At 47.5% G+C, this 20,461-nt stretch overlaps 1 protein-coding gene across 1 annotated transcript in view; it reads right to left on the bottom strand.

Moving 5' to 3' along the window:
* The window catches only part of LOC115471752 (DBIRD complex subunit ZNF326-like), a 90,566-nt gene extending 70,705 nt beyond the window's left edge, over nt 1–19,861 (bottom strand). Inside the window, exons 1-2 of the mRNA XM_030205567.1 lie at nt 19,708–19,861; nt 1,280–1,367 (exon numbers count right to left, since the gene is read on the bottom strand). Of these exons, the coding sequence (XP_030061427.1) occupies nt 1,280–1,365 (86 nt within the window). The 5' untranslated portion in view covers nt 1,366–1,367; nt 19,708–19,861. The remainder of the gene's footprint in view (nt 1–1,279; nt 1,368–19,707) is intronic.
* Between the last annotated feature and the right edge of the window lie 600 nt (nt 19,862–20,461).

The raw sequence follows: 20,461 nt of genomic DNA, 5'->3' as shown, positions 1-20,461 counted from the left end.
AACTTGGGCAAAAATGCCAGTCTACAGCTGCATGGGTTCTTATTGCCAGGCTCAACTGCAATCCAATAAACTCATGGCAAGTTTAGAATTGCAATTTAGACCAGCTAAAAAGTCAGTTTCTATATAAACCTGAACAAAATGTTTAATGGAAATAAATGCAGATTATTAATGAAAGATGCATTTCTTAGACTTAAGCACAGCAAATGCCCACTAGAATGCTCCTAATTTAAACTTGAGCACTCTTACTGTGGTTATTTTTCATTTTTTTCTCTCTACTGTCACCTTCAATTTTTATCACAGCACAGAATGCAGGATAAGAACCAACACAAGCTAAAAGAAAACCAAAACAATTCAAGATGTGTCAAAGAGTTCTTTCATTGCTGAAGTGGCTCTCTAAAGGTTCCCCTTAGGGGCAAACAATTGACAATCCTGAGCTCTCATTCAGGCATTTGACCACTCCAGATGAAGGTAGACAATTAAGGAGGGGGAAAAGAGGCAAAAATGCCTCATACCTGAAACAACTCTATAAATCAGGTCATGATTTAGAATCAGGATTTAAAATCTCACCCATGGTCAAATGCCTAAGGAGGGTGTTTAAAATCAGTTTTTCAGCTTATCTTTACTATCAAAGGAACAGCCCCAAATGGTCACCATATTAAACTCAATAATATACTGGTAGAAAAAACACAGTATATTTCAAATAACGTATAACCAAAATTAATACAAAATATTTTTCCTTTTGTCTTTTCTCCCTAAAAAATACACCAAGTCTTCTCATCTGGAATCTGAAAACAAATGGAAAAGAGCATTTGTATCAAGCAAGATACAGTGTAAGCCAAACAGCATTATAGATTTGGGAAGAAAAAAGCACACAACAGTGCAACAGAACAAGTAATTTGTTATTCATAATACCACAGTTCCAGCTTAGAGCTACTTCTCTCTCCCTTCATTTGATTATCTTACTAATTTGCCTTTAGGAATGGAATAAAATGCATGCTTTTTCTCAAAGTTGTACTTGTCATTAAAGCCTGAGCAAGAAGAGCAGTACAATGTTTTTAACAGTGATTTCAACTTTTCAATGTTTTCACACAATCGCAAGTGCTTTTTAAAGCATTCTATCATTTTATTCACTTAAGAACCGAGAGCTATAATATCTAATATGTGTCATAAGAGATTGCAATAGAAGAAATAAGTGACAGATACATTTAATATGCATGCTTGAATTTTGATGGATACCAATTAGTAGTTAAACACAAACTGAACTTTTAATATGTTTTACCTGCTACTTTCTATTCCAAATGATTTGTTCATATAGTCAATGGATCTTTGGGTTCCAAATGCTCCATGGCCATAATCACGAGCCATTGCTGGAAAGAAAATATTTAAACAAAAATTAAAAATTACTAAAATATGATGCATCTCTAAACTGAAAAACCTGTAAAGTTAAATGCAGAATGTCATGAAATAAAGGCAGGGATGTTCATTTTATTTTTAACAGGAATATATTTATTAATAAAGAAAACATTTCTGAATAAGCATTATGATTTATTTTGGTGGCGAGTGAAGCAGTGTTTATGCCATTTGGAAGGGTCAGGCAACAATGGCAAGCAAGAAACAAGGAACAATGATCATACAGCAGTATATGGGCAGAAGACGTTGTGTGTGTGTGTGGGGGGGGGGGGGGGGGGGGGGTTTGGAAGGTTGATCAAACATTACATCAAAACACAAATTTCAGGTGAAAATCAGTAAAATCAATTCCTAAACTCTAGTGGGATTCCCAGGGAAAAACATGTTTAAATTGAAAATAAAGGGACCTAAACATGAGCTATGTGTATGGCTGCATGCAAAGGTTGAGGTACCCTTAGTTAAAATTGTATTTCAATTAACCCCGAAGGGGCTCATTTACTAAAGCTTAGCATGCATTAAATACGTAGAAACCCATTTTATACCTATGAACTTCTTAGCATATACCCGCAGATTCTATAAAGGTCGCCCAAATGTGGACATGGATCCCTAACTCGCATGCAAACCAATTAGTTAACAAACTGTTACTTATTAACATTAATTGGCACTAATTAGGATTTGACATGGATCTGTCAGCTGTAACACTGAACGCCTAAATTGTCTCATGCACAACTCAAAATGGGGTATGGCCATGAGAAGGGCATGGGCCGGTCAGGGGCGTTCTAAAAATTTAGGTGCAATGATACAGAATTCCAGGGTTCTACGACCAACTTGAGCACCAGGATTTACACCATGCTTCACCAGGCGTAAATCTTTGTGTGCAGGAATCAACGCTAAGCGCTATTCTGTAAAGGCCAATTGGTATGGAGCACCATTTATAGAATAGTAGTAAAAAAAGGCCCGTTTCTGTTTGAAAGGAAACGGGCGCTAGCAAGGTTTTCCTCAGAGTGTGTGTGTTTTACAGAGTGTGTGTGAGAGTAAGCGTGTGATAGAGAGAGAGTGAATGTGTGTGTGTGTGACAGAGAGATTGAGACTTGGTGCGAGAGTGTGTGTGTGAGAATGAGTGTGTGCCAGGGCCTCCCCTCCCTCCCTTCCAGTGTCCTCATCCTCCCTCCCTCCCTGGGTCCTCATCCCCCCTCTCTCCCTCCCTCCCAGGGTCCTAACCCCCCCCCCCCCCTCCCAGTTCCATTCCTTCCAAGCATGGTTGCATAGCTGTACAGTGACATGCATCATCTTTCACTTTTGCTTACCCACGTCGCTGTAGCGCACCCGTTTCTGATGGAAATGAAACGGGCGCTAGCAAGGTTTTCCTCAGAGTGTGTACATTTAAGAGAGAGTGAATGTACGAGTGTATGTGTGACAGAGAGTGAGTGAGAGTGGGTGCGATGTGCAACATTTGTCCTCTCCCCATCCCTCCCGTTCTGTTTTCTCCCCCCCTCTCCATGTGTCTTTGTGTCCCCTTCAATTTCCAGGCCCCTCTCTCCCTCCTCCCCTCAAGTTCCTGCCCCCTCCCTCCCTGCGTTTGAGTGTGTATGTGTGTGTGACAGACAGAGAGTGTGTGTGTGTGTCACAGTGACACACAAAGAGTGAAAGACTGTGTGTGTGTGTGAGAGAGAGAGAGAGAGTGAAAGTGCGAGTGTGTGTGTGACAGAGAGAGAGAGAGAGAAAGAGAGAGAGAGGGTGCGATGTGCAACATTTGTCCTCTCCCCTTCACTCCCGTTCTGTTCTCTCCCCCCTCTCCATGTGTCTTTGTCTCCCCTTCCAGGCCCCTCTCTCCCTCCTCCCCCCTCAAGTTCCTGCCCCCTCCCTCCCTGCATGTGAGAGAGAGCGTGTATGTGTGTGTTTGAGAGTGTGTGTCACAGTGACACACAGAGTGAAAGACTGTGTGTGTGTGTGCAGGGTCGTGTCCCCCCCCCCCCCCCCCCCCCGGTTTGGTTTTTCAGTTCCTTTTCCTTTTTTTAATCTAGCGATTGTGCTCTTATTTTCCCATGCCCTCCATCCATCCATGTGCAACATTTGTCCTCTCCCCTTCCCTCCCGTTCTGTTTTCTCCCCCCCCTCTCCATGTGTCTTTGTCTCCCCTTCAAGTTCCAGGCCCCCTCCTCTCTCCCTCCCCCCCCTCAAGTTCCTGCCCTCTCCCTCCCTCCCTTAAGTGTACCTGCTGGTAGGAAAGTTTGTCTTTCAGCTTCGTGCAGCTTGAGTTATGGTCGCCGTCCCCTGCTGAGGCGCCTGGAGGCTGTGTTTCCCCCCCCCTTTTTTTTTGTTAGTGCGGGTCCGGAGGGCAGTTCAGCTTCGTGCAGCTTGCGGTGTGGTAGACGTCCCCTGCTGAGGCGCTCAGAGGCTGTCTCTTCACCTGTTTTTTTTTTTTTTTTGTTAGTGCGGGTACTGAGGACGGTTCGGGGCGGCGGTATGCTGTGCAGCAGGTTCGGGAGGGCGGAAGTGTCGGGGTGGCGGTATTTTGCTCAGGTGTGCGGCAGGTTCGGGAGGGCGGCAGTGTCGGGGAGGCGGTATTCTCCTCAGGTGTGCGGCAGGTTCGGGAGGGCGGCAGTGTTGGGGAGGCGGTATTCTCCTCAGGTGGGCCACAGGTTCGGGAGGGCGGCGGTATTCTCGAGCCTTTTTGGTTTTTTTTTGTTTGCGCGTGCCAGCAGCCAGTTCCTCCGATCAGCTGGGTTTAGTGACGTCATCGGGTTCGATGCTGCCTAGCAGACCACCTCCGAGCCGAGGGAGCCAAGGTCCCAAGCACATTAGAACGTTGGAGGTGAGTTTTATTATATAGGACAAGTTTAGCGTGGACCTTTCTGGCACCTAACTTTGGGCACCATGTACTAATTGTGTTAGGGTGTGCTAAGCTTTAGTAAAAAGGCCCCTAAATGAACTGAAGCAAACATTGCACAAACATGAGATCTTTCTGCAACTTTTAATGTATAATTTGTATAAGCGCTTTTTTTTTTAACAGATTCAAAATTAAGTTAATAGAGGAGATACAGTTGAGATCTAATGTCTTTCATCTGGCCCTTTTCTTTTCTCACCCTGGTGCTATTGGCAGATTAAAATCCTACCTCCTGACAAGTCTATGGCATTTCTCTCCCTCACCTCCATCAATAAGATTCATCTAACAAGTAAGCATTCTCACCCATATCGAAGGAAACACCCTTGACCTTATTTTCACTATCCTTGTCTTATCTCTCCCCCTACCACTATCACAACCTTGTGAACCTAATAACCATACTGAATCAGACCAATGGTCCATCTAGCCCAGTATCCTTTCAAAATCCCCGAAACAGTAGCTTGATTCTATGCTACTGAACCCAGGGATAAGTGGTGGCTTTCCACGTCTATCTTAATGGTAGATTATAGACTTTTCCACCAGGAACATGTCCAAACCTTCTTTAAGCCCAGATACCCTAACTGCTGTTACCGCATCCTATGGCAACAAATTCCAGAGCTAAACTATTAGTTGAATAAAAATAAATATCTTCTCCTATTTGTTTTTTTTTTATTAAGAAGTATATGAAACTTCACAGTGGTTCCCACACTTGGTCCTGGAGGCACCCCGGTCAGTCAGGTTTTCAGGATATTGACAACGAATATTCATGAGATATCTGCATGCAGTGGAGGAAGTGAATGCAAATTTCTTGATGAATATTAATTGTGCATACCCTGAAAGCCAAACTGGCCTGGGGTGCCTCCAGGACTAAGTTTGGGAACCACTACCCTAGTCTTTGTACTTTTTGAAAAGAGTAAACAATTGATTCACATTTACCTGTTCTACTCCACTCAGGATTTTGTAGGTCTCGATTATATCCCCCCCCCCCCCCCCTGTTTTCCAAGCTAAAGAGCCCTAACCTCTTAAGCCTTTCCTCATATGTGCGGAGTTCCATCCCCTTAATCATTTTGGTCACCCTTCTTTGAACTTTACCTTGAGTATTGTATGACCAGAACTGCACACAATACTCAAGGCGAGGTTGTACCATGGAGCAATACACAGGCATCATAATATTATTTGCTTTATTTTCTACTCCTTTCCTAATATTTCTTAGCATCTTTTGTTTATTGGCCGCCATCACACACTAAGCAGAAGATTTCAACATATTGTCCACAATGACATCTAGTTCTTTTTCTCAGGCAGTGACTCCTAAAGTGGAAACTAGCATCAAATAACCAGGATTTGGATTATTTCTCCACAATGTGCATCACTTTGCATTTGAAAGTCCCAAGAAACAAAAAGGCAGATGATCTACAAGATCTTATATGGAGCAAAAAAAGAACAAATCACTGAAGGAAGTCCATAAAATTATTTCACAACTCAGATTTTAAAAAAAACCTAAAAGTTCAACAAGGCCGTGTTTCGCCCATGCAAGGGCTGCATCAGGAGGTCACAAAACTTGTTAAATACATATGTTAGAGGTTATATAGTGCCATGAGCAAGTGAGGACGCATCCTTTGCTGGCTCCAAGCACCCCCACACTAATATATGGAAATTTAAGGTGCTAGCGGATTAAAAGCTCTCCATTTTTAACAAATCTATAGCAGAACACATGGACAAACTCTTGCAGAGGTTCCAGGGTGATATGGCCAGTTGCACAATGAAAACAGCTCAGGACAGCGGGAAAGCTTCAGACGAGGTAATGGCAAGTGCAGGGGTGGCGCTAACCAAGTTTACCAAGTCAACGCTAACTGACCTTATGATGACAACCTCAAAGGTCTTGAACCCACATCTAGAGCCAACTCTCTGCTCAGATTTTGTATTTGAATATTCTGCTGTCCGGAATTGGGAACCCGACTGAGCGCGACTACTGAGTTTCTAATACGGAAGACATGTGTTCCCTGCAGACAGAGTTGGAGGCCTTACACTCTCAGAATGCCAAATACAATTCGACATGTCCAGCGCCTTCGACATGGTTAATCGTGGAATACTATTACATACACTAGAATACTTCGGAGTAGGAGGTACAGTTCTCAAATGGTTCAAAGGATTCCTGACCACAAGATCATACCAAGTAACAACGAATACGGACATATCACCCCCATGGATACCTGAATGTGGATTTCCCCAAGGATCCCCTCTATCACCAACTCTCTTCAACCTAATGATAAAACCTTTAGCCAAACTTCTAGCCAATCAAAACCTTAATCCCTACATATACGCAGACGATGTTACGATTTACATTCCATTCAAACATGATCTAAACGAAATAACCAACGAGATCAATCAAAGCCTCCAAATCATGCACTCCTGGGTGGATGCACCCCAGCTAAAACTCAACGCAGAAAAAAAAAAGTCTTGTACTCACCTCACAACACAACAAAAATAACTACTCCACCATAACCACACCCTCCGTCGCTCCCGGAACTAACCTTAAACGCCTCCTTTCACCTTCGCAGCAAGCAGCAGCAGGGCAGACCTCTCCTTCCTTCCGTGCCCCGCCCTTGCGGATGTTACGTCAGGCGAGGGCGGGACACGGAAGGAAGGAGTGGCCTGCCCTGCTGCTGCTTGCTGCGAAGGTGAAAGGAGGCATTTAAGGTTAGTTCCAGGAGCGACGGAGGGCGGGCGGCCCAACCCCCGATCCAATCCCGATCTTTCCCCGAAAAATAAGACAGCCCCTAAAAATAAGACCTAGCGCATTTTTGGGGGCAAAAATTAATATAAGACAGTGTCTTATTTTCGGGGAAACACGGTAGGTATATGAGGGAGGGGGGTTCCCTGCATGCTTCACTTTTCTTGTGTTGGTATAGCAAAGGTACTTATTCTCCAAGGAAATCAGGTCTTATATTCTCACATTTTGGTAACACAGGTCTGCGTTGCCAGTCTGGAGCTTGTAACAAAGCTCAAACTAGGTCCTTGAGTGCAAGAAGTGCACCACCTCGCATGTGTGAGTCTTCCTGCTAGCTGCAAGCATGCGGGACCAGCGGTACAATATCTATATATATAAAAGGCACCTCCAACGTTCGAATGAAGCCTCAAGCCGGAACTTGAGGCGCCCGAGATATCCGGTTTGGCCTTAAGTGTCCACCCCGCCCTCGCGTCACAATGTGATGACGTCGAGGGCGGAGCAAAGACACTCGACAAATCAAGGAAGCCCAGCTCTGTTTCCACGCCCCACGAGGTTCGTCACCTCCTCTCTCCACCCCCGCCCCAAGTACACAGCTTCCCTGCCCTCTCCACTCACCCACGAGGTCGCCGCTTCCCCTCTCCACCCCCCCCCCCAAGGTCGCCTCTTCCATTCGCCACCCCCCCAGTTCGACGCTTCCCTTCTCCATCCGCCCGCGAGCGAGGTCGCTGCTTCCCCTATGCTAGGCACCCCCAAGGTTGCCTCTTGCAAACTCCACCCTCCCCCGAGTTCGCCGCTTCACCTCTCAACCCCACCCCCTGAAGTCGCTGCTTCCCATATCCACCCGCCCCCCTCAAAGATGGCCGCTTATCTTAAAAACAAATAAAAAAAACTGAAACGCAGGCAGCCTTCAGTCATTGGCTGTCTGCTCGGCAGCCACTCATCTCTCCTCTCACTGGCCCTGGAGCGCAGGAACAGGAAGTTCTAAACAACTTCCTGGTACCTGTGCTCCTACGGGGACAGAAAGAGGAGAGAGGAGCAGCAACACAGCACACAATCAATGCCTGCATGTTGCATTCACTGCCTGGGAGCAAAGAACAGGGAGGGAGGATGGGGAGGGCTGACTGGAAAGTTGACGGTGAGCAGAGGGGGAGGAAGAGGAGCACAGAAGGGGAAGGGGAATGCACCACCTGCTTAAAACACACACATATACACACACACACACACTCTTTCAAACACATACATTCACTCTGAGGGGGGCAGGGTGGCCTGGCACTTGGAGTGTGACTGGGCCGGTGAGAGGAGGGGGAAGAAGAGGGGCACGGTAGGGGGAGGGGAATGCACCACCTGCTTAAAACACTCACACATACACAGAAACACACACACTCTCTCCCTCAATCAATCACTCGCTCACTCACAAAGTCTATATCAAACGCACACTCACATTCTTTCTCACACACACACTCTCACACAGACAGCCTCACTCTATGTCACACACACGCGCACATTCACTCAGTCTCTCTCACACAGTCACTCTCATACACACACTCTCTCAAACATACACGCTACCGATGAAAACCATGCTAGCGCCCGTTTCATTGCTCTCAGAAACAGGCCTTTTTTTTTTTTTACTAGTAAAGCATTAAAAAAAAAAAAAAAAGAGGCAACTCCAAAGGAATGTGTGTGTGTGTGTGGGGGGGGGGATATGAAAATATAAGGCTTGCTGTCCTCAGAGAACACCTGCTACAGGTAAGTATCTTCGCTTTCTCTGAAGATAAGCAGACCTATAATTCTCACGTGTGGGAATCCTTAACTAACAGGCTCCCCAAAAACAACCAGTGGTCAATTAGACCTCGCAACTGCAAGGGCAAAAAAAGCAATTAACCTGAAACTATATACAATCTGAGTGAGAGTGCAGCCTGGAATAGAACAAAATGGGCCTAGGAGGATGGAGTTGGACTCTAGACCCCAAACAAATTCTGCAGAACTGTCTGTCCAAACCGCCTGTTGCGTCAGGTATCCTGCTCAAGGCAGTTAATGAGGTGCAGAAGGTATCCGGTGGGAGAGAGAATGGGAAAATTAGGTTCTTACCTTGGTAATTTTCTTTCCTTTAGTCATAGCAGATGAAGCCATTACGTATGGGTTATGTCCATCAACCAGCAGGGGAGATAGAGAGCACTCAAACTTTCACAGTGCCCTCTTGGCCAGCTAGCTCCACTGCCTCTTCAGTATTTGAAGCTTCCAAAGCAGTATGGCAAACCGCAATGGGAATCACAAGAGCTTTCCTCACAGCGAATGATGGCCCACCACAAGGGCATGAACTCATAAAGGAGGGAATGCACATCCTCCTGGAGGGAATAAACTCATCCTCCTTATTGTATAAGTGGAGGGGAACACACGCGCCTCCTGGAGGGAATCACACATCCTCCCAACACACTGGAGGGAATGAACTCATCCTCCTATTTATAGGACTGGAGGGGAACACACGAGCCTCCTGGAGAGAATCAACACATTCTCCAAAAAAAACATGCTGGAGGGAATGAACACATCCTCCTAAATTTAAACTGAACATGAATCCTGAAGATTGTTTTCCAACTTTCTCCCAAGGAAGGAACTTCAGGAAATTAGAACAGAACCTGAAAAACAGATTCACAGCATACAGACAATCATACAGGGAGGGCTCATGGCTTCATCTGCTATGACTAAAGGAAAGAAAATTACCAAGGTAAGAACCTAATTTTCCCTTCCTTGTCATCAAGCAGATGAAGCCATTACGTATGGGATGTAACAAAGCAATCCCTAGATAGGGTGGGAACAAGCCACACCACGCGCTAGCACTTGTGCACCAAAATGCGCATCCCTCCTGGCAGCCACATCCAGCCTGTAATGTCGGGCAAAGGAGAGCTTAGAAGTCCATGTTGCTGCACTGCATATCTCTTGAAGAGAGAGTGCTCCAGTTTCAGCCCAAGAGGAAGAAATCGCTCTAGTAGGCTACAGGCGGAACCCTGCCGGCCAGCAGATAAGCTGAAAAGATAGTTTCTTTGAGCCAGCGGGCAATAGTGGCTTTAGACGCTGGAGACCCTCTGCGAGAACCGGATAGCAAAACAAACAGATGATCAGAAGTCCTGAAAGAGTTAGTAACTCGCAGATACTGCAGCAGAGTCCTGCGCACATCCAAAAGGTGCAGCTGCCCAAAAGATTCTGGAAACTCTTCCTCTGAAAAAGAGGGCAAGAAAATAGGCTGGTTTAAGTGAAAGGCTGAAACCACCTTAGGCATAAAGGAAGGCACGGTCCGAACCGTGACTCCGGACTCTGAAAATTGCAGAAATGGGTCTCTACAGGACAGCGCCTGGAGCTCTGACACCCATCTCACCGAGGTAATGGCCACCAGAAAAACGGCCTTCAGTGTCAAGTCTTTCTCCGATGCTCGCCGAAGCGGCTCAAAAGGAGATGCCTGCAGGGTTTTCAAAACTAGCCCCAGGTTCCAAGCTGGACAGGGTGCTCGCACTGGAGGTCGGAGCCGAAGCACCCCTCTAAGAAACCGTGCCACATCTGGGTGAGCAGCCAAAGATACGCCTTTCACCTTACCACGAAGGGAGGCCAACGCTGCCACCTGCACCCGCAGGGAATTATAGGCCAAGCCTTTTTGTACACCTTCCTGCAAAAAGTCCACAATCGGCGAGACAGGAGCCCGCATTGTACAATGGCTCTGGAAGCACACCAAGACTCAAACAGGCACCAAATCCTGGCATAAGCCACGGAAGTGGACCGCTTGCAGGAGAGTGGAAATAACTTTATTGGAATAACCTTTATCCCTCAATTGCGCCCTCTCAATAGCCATGCCGTAAGACCAAAGCGGCCGGCGTCCTCCATGGCTACCGGTCCCTGAGTCAACAGGTTTGGTACCAGAGGTAACAGCAGAGGAGCCTCCAGGAGCATCTGTCGGAGGTCTGCATACCAAGGTCTCCTTGGCCAATCCGGGGCGATGAGGACCACTTCTCCTGGGTGCAGCCGAATCCACAAGAGCAGGCACCCTATCAAGGGCCATGGGGAAAACACATAAAGTAGACCCGGACGCCAGGGTTGAGCCAAGGCATCCAACCCCGCCGAGCGAGGATCTCTCCGTCTGCTGAAGAAGCACGGGACTTTGGTATTGGCACTTGTCGCCATTAGATCCATCACGGGCTTGCCCCATTTGGCACAGATCTGCAGGAATACTTCGTCTGCCAGACTCCATTCTGCTGGATCGATCTGATGCCTGCTCAGATAATCGGCCTGCACATTGCTGTGACCTGCAATATGAGCTGCCGACAGACACTGAAGATGCAGCTCGGCCCAGTGGCAAATCAGTTCGGCCTGCGCGGCTAGTGCTCTGCACCTTGTTCCGCCTTGTCGATTTATATAGGCCACCGTTGTCGTGTTGTCCGACATCACTCTGACAGCCAATCCTTCCAGGGTCACTTGAAAGGCCAGAAGCGCCTGAAACACCGCTTTCAACTCTAGGCGGTTGATGGACCACTCCGACTCCTCGGGTGTCCATAGACCCTGGGCATGCTTCCCCTTGCAGTGTGCGCCCCAGCCCTTCAGGCTGGCATCTGTTACCACTAGGCACCAAACGGGGAGCGTCAGCGGCATTCCTCGCCGCAGCATGCTGTCCGAGAGCCACCACTCCATGCTGAGACGGGCCGCAGGGAGCCAAGTAAGTCTGCATTGGTAATCCTGAGAAATAGGCAACTTCACCTACCTTTGCTTAGAGGCCATGTCCGCTGCCCAGTGTCGTAGCCACAGACGACGGTGAGCCGCCACTGCTACTGCCATTAGTTTAGCCGAAGCTCTGACAAGGTCATAAAGGGCATCAGCCAGAAAGGACAAGGCCACCTCCATCCGCGGAGCCACATCCAAGAAGGGCTCCGCTCCATTTCCGGGCTGAGCCACTGCCTGTTGCAGCCAAGCTAGGCAGGCTCTCACAGCATAACAGCTGCATGCAGACGCCTGAACAGTGAGACCTGCAATTTCAAAGGACCGTTACAACGCTGTTTCCAGCCTACGGTCTTGAACGTCCTTCAGGGCAACACCTCCTTCAACAGGGAGGGTAGTTCTCTTTGTCACCGCAGTGACTAGGGCATCCACTGTAGGCATTTGAAAACGAGTCATATGTCCCTCACGCAGAGGGTATAACTGCCCCATAGCCCTGGAAACTCTCAAAGGTTCCTCGTGGTCAGCCCACTGAGCCGAAACAAGCTCTAGGATGGAGTCATGCAAAGGGAAGGCCCGAGCAGCTTTCTTGGTACTAGCCATCCTGGGATTACCCGAGGAGGCCATGCCACTGTCAGGATCTTCAATCGAGAAAGCCTGCAGGGTATCTGAAATAAGCGCTGGCAGCTCATCACGGTGGAAAATCCTCACCGCGGAGGGATCATCCAGATCCTGTGGTAAATCCGCACCTGACTCTGGTTCCTCAGACCAAGAACGTCTGTCAGAGTTCTCCGAATCCTCACACCCCGACCACGGGGGGGAAAAAGGTGCACCACAATCTGAAGGGGAATTAACCCTTCTGCGCTTATCTTTAGGCCAAGCATCCGGGAAAAAAGCCTCACTGGGCAGTCCCAGGCCAGAATCCATCGGGGGGGGGGGGGGGGGCAATCAGAGGAGCCTCAGGCGACCCTTGAGGAAGGGCTCTTTTCATCATGTATTCTTTATGCAGCAAAAGCACAAAATCCGGGGAGAAAATCTCACCCTGGGCACCCAAATCCTGTCCGGTGCTAGCCACTCCTGAAATAACCTCATCTCGAGGTGCCCCACCCGGCTCAGGTCTCTCAGTGTCCACGGAGGCCGCGCCATGTGGTGTAAGCAAAATGGCGCCCGCTGCCAGCTCAGAGCGGGAAGAAACATCGCTCGCCATGCTCGGGCCGGCTCCTACGCCAGTACAGCACGATTTACAGAGCCCTGCTGCTGATTTGCGCTTGCCACAAGTGGAACAGCGCTTTACATTGTCCGCAGCCATCGCCGAAAAACGGCGGTAAAATCCAAGATGGCGGTTTCGCGCCAAAATCGCCCCGATCGCGGGCCCACCCCGGAGGAGTTGGAAAACACTCTTACCTCAAAGGATCTAGTGTACAACTATGATCCTGCTGAAAATCAGGTCAAAAACCTCTGTTCCAGCGTCTCTGCGTTTAAAAACGCGACGCGACTTTTTTTTTTTTTTTAAAGCTGTGAGGAAAGCAGAGGTATTGAAGACTCCGGAGGCTCAGATGAGTGGGAAAGGCAGGGAAAGGGCGAACCTATATGCCTGCATCCACTGTTGGTGGGTAAGGACAGGGAAAGCAAGGCAATATGTCCACATCCACAGAGGTATGGGTAAGGCAGGGAAAGGGCGACTAAAATGATAGCGGGGATGGGACGACTTCCCTATGAAGAAAGACTAAGGAGGCTAGGGCTATACAGCTTGGAGAAGAGACGGCTGAGGGGAGACATGATAGAGGTATATAAAATAATGAGTGGAGTGGAACAGGTGGATGTGAAGCGTCTGTTCACGCTGTCCAAAAATACTAGGACTAGGGGGCATGCAATGAAACTACAGTGTAGTAAATTTAAAACAAATCGGAGAAAATTTTTCTTCACCCAACGTGTAATTAAACTCTGGAATTCGTTGCCAGAGAAAGTGGTGAAGGCGGTTAGCTTAGCAGAGTTTAAAAAGGGGTTGGACGGTTTCCTAAAGGACAAGTCCATAAACCGCTACTAAGCGGACTTGGAAAAATCCAAAATTCCAGGAATAACATGTATAGAATGTTTGTACGTTTGGGAAGCTTGCCAGGTGCCCTTGGCCTGGATTGGCCGCTGTCGTGGACAGGATGCTGGGCTCGATGGACCCTTGGTCTTTTCCCAGTATGGCATTACTTATGTACTTATATGTGCCTTTAAAGTGAGGCTGCTATAGCCTCCAACACCCCTGTTAACAACTGGCAAGCCAGGAACCACCTCCCGGCAGATTTTTCTGGAGCTCGAACAAGCTGCAGCCACCCTGCTAGGGGAGATAGAGAATACTGAAGAGGCAGTGGAGCTAGCTGGCCAAGAGGGCACTGTGAAAGTTTGAGTGCTCTCTATCGCCCCTGCTGGTTGATGGACATAACCCATACGTAATGGCTTCATCTGCTTGATGACAAGGAACAGTCATTGTGTGAGAGCTAAAAAAAAAAAAAGAGAGATGGAACCACTGGTGTCTCACTGCCTTGATAAGAAACATTCTTTTAATAGGTTTTGCTATACGGTACTAGAACAGTTAAATGTTTAAGAAAGAATATAATGATGGAGGCTTGGTTCCCCTGACGCAGCTTTCGATGAAACAGAGAACCCCTGTTGGAATTTGGACTGCACAATTGCACTTTTCCTCACCTCATCCAGCCCCCTTTATGTTCAACTGAAGAACTCTGCCTTCTAGAGTTCTCTCTCCCCATTCCTCAGCGTTCACTGCTCTCTCCCTATCTCCCAGAAACGCCCTTGTTCTGTCCACCCCCAAGATATCCTCACTCTGCCCAAGCAACCCCCCACCTTACTTTTCTCTGCCCCAATTCCCACAGCACAAACACTATTCATCTTTTGCCAGCCCTCCCCATGGTACACACATCACCCCCATCCACCTTTTTCTAGCACTCCACCCTACGACACACACACACATATCCACCTTTCTTCAGCCCCCTCCCATTACACACACACATATCCACCTTTCTTCAGCCCCCCCCCACCCATTAAACACAAACCCCACCCACCCTGCACCAGCCCTCGCCCTCCCATGGCATATACCACCCCACAGCATGCACCTCATCCACCTTCCTTCAGTCTCTCCCCAACCCCAATGGCATCCTATATATGCTGCTGAAGCTTTCCACTCCCTTCCCATAGCACCCCCCCCCCCCCCACTTCCACCCATCTTTTTTTACAGCCCCGTCTCTCCCTGTATGCACCACTCTAATGCAGCAAGAGGAGGAGCTGCACATCAGGCTGCTTCCTTCTCCTCTGCTGTCCTGGACCTGATCATTCCTTTGAGCCACATGGGACTTGGTACAGTCCCGAGGCTTAAAGAAATCACCAGGGACCAATGCAGAAGCAGGCCAGTGTGAAACTGTGCAGATGCTGGAGTGGTGTAGGTGCAGGGAAGGAGGGCAACAGCAATAAATGGAGAATCTATGCTGCACTGTCAACAGCACACAGCTTGCACAGAATTCTGCACAGCACGCGGAAGAGGGGAAGTCTGCACAAATTCTACATTGTGCAGTAGCAGAATTCCTTCAGGAATAGGGTTAGGAAATTTGATCATGTCACATCACACCTCAAAGATCCCCACTGGCTCCCTATTAAGTATTGTATTAGCTTTAAAATTCTGATATAAGTCTTCAAAATCTTATCTGTTAAGGAACCGCATCTCTCACAACTTTTAATCCCATATTGTCCAAACCGAACATTACGTTCCTCTCAACGTAGAGGAGTGTGGTAGCCGTGTTAGTCCACTCTTAAGGTTATCAATAGAAATCAAACAAAATAAAACATGGAAAAGAAAATAAGATGATACCTTTTTTATTGGACATAACTTAATACATTTCTTGATTAGCTTTCGAAGGTTGCCCTTCTTCGTCAGATCGGAAATAATCAAGAAATGTATTAAGTTATGTCCAATAAAAAAGGTATCATCTTATTTTCTTTTCCATGTTTTATTTTGTTTGATTTCTATTGATAACGTTCCTCTCAACAAAACCAATTAGTCATTTCCAGTTATCGCATTCTAACTCATGAACACATTTGAGATTTTATCTTTTCTGTGAAAGGACCCTATCTTTGGAATGCCCTCCCTCTTTCACTCAGGCTCTCATCCACTTTACCTAACATTAAAGCAGAACTCAAGACCCACCTATTCGCAGAGGCTTATTGGTAATCCTTTTCTGCATGTCTGAAGAAGCTGGCAGTTCTACAGTAGAGAGCCCTATTGCTTAATCCCACCCCCATTTACTATCTTGATTGTAGTTCTTCCGCAGATCCTACTGTATAATGTCATTGTTTTCTTTTATCAATTTCTTGCTTTCTTTTAGACTGTAAACTCCTGACAGCTCCCATAGGGCAGGGTAGTAAAAGGTGCTGAATAAACTTGATAACTTGGCATTTGCTTGTGTTTACACACAAGAGGCCAACCAAAACCGAATCCACAGCCGAAATCCGCGTTTCAGCCGGAATGAAAACTGGCCCCACAAGCCAGCTCCCCCCACCCCTTCTTCATAGGAAAGTTGTCTCATCCTCTTATTTTTGTCAACCTTCTCTAATTCTGCTATATCTTTATTGAGATGTGGTGACCAGAATTGCACATAGTATTTATTCAAGATGAATGAAGTCACACCAAGAAGCAATACAACGGCATTATAATATTCTCATACAAAAACATAACATTAGAGGAGCAGTGCTTGCTTATATAATTCCTATAAAATGTTTGTATCAAGTATGTTTTAAACATTTATTCTGACTAGACATATATCCAAAACTTTGGAATAGGGGAGCAGGGCCATAAAAATGATTTGCAATTTTCAAATAAAGTACATTTAATTCCTGTATGACCTGAAGAATGGCATCCAGGACCAGGACTACCAAAGTAACCAATTTAGGGATGATATTTAAGCCTGGTTTCTGACAGCTCCATCCTGATGTATTCTTACTACCTGGCACTTTTAATTTCACTGGCTAGAATCAGAAGTTACAAATCCTATATAATAAAACGCACCCTCAACGTTCTGAAGCTGACTCCGTGGCTTCAGTGAAGGGTTCGTAATGGTGGTCATCCAACTCACGTCTCTCTGCCCCGCCCTCGCGTCACAACGTCATGACGTCGAGGGTGGAACATTGAAAGACACACGACACACCCTCCCAGCTCGCCAACAACGCTAACCCCCCCCCCCAAGCTCAACAGCCGCCCTCCCATGCCTCCCGAATTAGCCTCCCTCCCGACCCAAACAGGTAAGTGAAGGAGTGAAGATGACTTAAAAACTGCGTAGGGAGGGGGCCTATCTGTAGACACAATTACACTTCTTCAAACACAGCCCTTCAGGAACAGCAGCGGAGATTTCACAAATATGTGGGGATGGCGGCAGAGGGCGACCCTGCGGAAATACACGCAACAAGCATCTCCGTAGAACCGGGCTGGCCCAGCCTCCGCAAAATAACACGCGCCGCCTGACCATCAGGAACCGCCCGTACCCAGCGGAGCCTGCCCTCATGCTAGCCTACTATTACCCGCCGATAACCCCATGCTTGGCCAACCCACTAAAAGACAAAGATCTGCCTAAACCTCCTCCCTCCCGCCGCCAACGCACCACCGCCTCCAGCCCACTCAACCCTATACTGGTTTTTGGCATCATAAGGAGGGGATGACCCTGAAACTGTCCCTCTAACTACCGCCCCATTTCCCTCCTACCCTTCCTCTCCAAGATACTTGAACGCGCCGTTCACAGCCGCTGTATTGATTTTCTCTCCTCTCATGCCATCCTCGATCCGCTCCAATCCGGCTTTCGCCCCCTACACTCAACAGAAATGGCACTATCTAAAGTCTGCAATGACCTATTCCTCGCCAAATCCAAAGGTCATTACTCCATCCTCATCCTCCTCGACCTCTCCGCCGCTTTTGACACTGTCAATCACAACCTACTTCTTGACACACTGTCCTCCCTTGGATTCCAGGGCTCTGTCCTCTCCTGGTTCGCCTCTTATCTCTCCCATCGTACCTTCAGAGTACACTCTCATGGTTCGTCCTCCTCCCCTATCCCGCTCTCTGTTGGAGTTCCTCAGGGATCTGTCCTTGGGCCCCTTCATTTTTCAATCTACACCTCTTCCTTAGGCTCCCTGATTTCTTCTCATGGTGTCCACTATCATCTTTATGCCGACGACACCCAGCTTTATCTCTCCACACCAGAAATCACTGCGGATACCCAGGCCAAAGTCTCGGCCTGCTTATCCGACATTGCTGCCTGGATGTCCAACCGCCACCTGAAACTGAATATGTCTAAGACTGAACTTATTGTCTTCCCACCCAAACCCACTTCCCCTCTCCCTTCACTCTATCTCAGTTGAGAACACCCTCATCTTCCCCGTCTCATCTGCCCGCAACCTCGTTGTCATCTTCGACTCCTCCCTCTCCTTTTCTGCGCACATCCAGCAGATAGCCAAGACCTGTCGCTTCTTCCTCTATAACATCAGCAAAATTCGTCCCTTCCTCTCCGAGCACACCACCCGAACTATCATCCACTCTCTCATTACCTCTCGCCTTGACTACTGCAACCTACTCCTGACCGGCCTCCCACGTAGCCATCTACTCCCCCTTCAGTCCATCCAGAACTCTGCCGCACGTCTTATCTTCCGCCTTAACCGATATACTCATATCACCCCTCTCCTGAAGTCACTTCACTGGCTCCCAATCAGATACCGCATACAGTTCAAGCTTCTCTTACTCACCTACAAATGCACTCGATCTGCAGCCCCTCCGTACCTCTCTACCCTCATCTCCCCCTACGTCCCTACCCGTAACCTCCGCTCTCAAGACAAATCCCTCCTTTCAGTACCCTTCTCCACCACCTCCAACTCCAGGCTCCGTCCCTTCTATCTCGCCTCACCCCATGCCTGGAACACACTCCCTGAGCCCATACGCCGTGCCCCCCTCCCTACCCATCTTCAAATCAATGCTCAAAGCCCACCTCTTCAATGTCGCCTTCGGCTCCTAATCACTACACCTCTTCTCAGAAAACTTATCTACCCCAACTTGACATTTCGTCCTTTAGATTGTAAGCTCTTCTGAGCAGGGACCGTCCTTAATTGTTAATTTGTACAGCGCTGCGTAACCCTAGTAGCGCTCTAGAAATGTTAAGTAGTAGTAGTAGGGGAGAGGGAGGGAAGAGGGGAGAGGGCCCCTGGTGGCAAACACTCTCATTCTCACACAGACACACTCGAACCCAGTCTCGCTCTCTGTCACACACACACTCGCACATTCACTCTCTCTCAAACTTACACACTCTGAGGAAAACCTTTCTAGCGTGCGTTTCATTTGCGTCAGAAACGGGCCTTTTTTTACTAGTTACAAATATTGTACCTTAAAAATTAACACTGGATTTTGAATTCTGTGTTACAGTTGATGTTATTGATTGTCTTTTTCTAAAACCAATACAATTCTTGGACTTTTAACACTGGACAAAATATCTCCCTTTTAGTTATGGGTAACTTAGCATGTATGAGTTTTTCAAGAATATTCAAACATCACAAAATTTATTTTATCCAGAATTAAGATACGAGTTAAAAATATATAAAGTACTTTTTTTAACGTTATTCTTTCCTATAAGTTGCTTTAATGTGTCTGGGCCGTGCACAATCCCCATCAAGTTCTATGCCAACCTAACGAAACAGAAATACGATTCACACAGGCCTCATGGATAAAGCTGTGCTCATACCACGGTTAGGCCAATGGTCGCTAACCGCGCCACAAAGGGCCGGTGGTCATTCCTATCTCCCCCTAGCCAGCGGATCCGGATAGACGCCATGCGTCTTTATACCACGAGCTGCAAAAAGGCCGAACCGCCATTTTCCTTACCACCACCTTCGCGCCACCCTATGGGTTCGATAATAACCTACAAAAGCGGTGGCGTTGCGTAATAAAGGGGACGAGTCCTCACCTCAGCTGGTGTCGGAGAACAACACGGAGAATCACCGGCGAATCGCTCCCTCGGCTACACATAAAAGGCTGAACGAACCAACACTTCCGACTACTCCGACAGGAAGAACCGTCCGAGTGGCTGCAGTGCTGGCTGCTGCTAGCCGCCTGTCCCCTATCACGTGACTGCTGGGACTGGGAGACACCGCGCGCAGCTCTCTGTAGGTAAACTAAAGGCAGAGGGAGGTAGTGAGCAAGCTAGTAAAACACCAGCAGTTTCGCTGATTAATTCTAGGTTGGTCTTTCCTAAGGGAGTTGTTTACTAAAGCTTAACTACAGTTACCTGCAGCAGGGTCCATTTTATTCTTATGGGCCCTGCTGCAGTTAACTCCAGCTAAGCTTTAGTAAAAGACGGACCCCCTACATTTCTATCTAATGTGACCCCCAAATTACAGAGATCTTTATGCCCGTCTCTTTCTTCATCCACTTCTGTTTCGCCACACTTAAAACAAAACATGAAAGCAACATGGGAATGGATAGAGCATAACTTACGCCCCATGCTGATTTGTCACTACTGGGCAATGCATTAGTCACAGTGGAGGTCAGAGAACAGAAACAGCCCTTTTTGGACGTGTTGGTACAGCTCTACAATTGAGAAGAAGACAACTTGAGATAAGTGGGTTACAAATTTAACAATGTTTAAACAATTACTATGAGTTTTCTGTGGATGTGGACATGCGTTTTGTTACTCTGAGTTTTGAAAGGCTATTCTTTGC

Source organism: Microcaecilia unicolor, chromosome 6 (genome assembly GCF_901765095.1).
Source record: "Microcaecilia unicolor chromosome 6, aMicUni1.1, whole genome shotgun sequence".
NCBI lineage: Eukaryota > Metazoa > Chordata > Amphibia > Gymnophiona > Siphonopidae > Microcaecilia > Microcaecilia unicolor.
The sequence above is the reverse complement of the archived record's forward strand: the minus strand, read 5'-3'. Positions and strand labels throughout refer to the sequence as shown.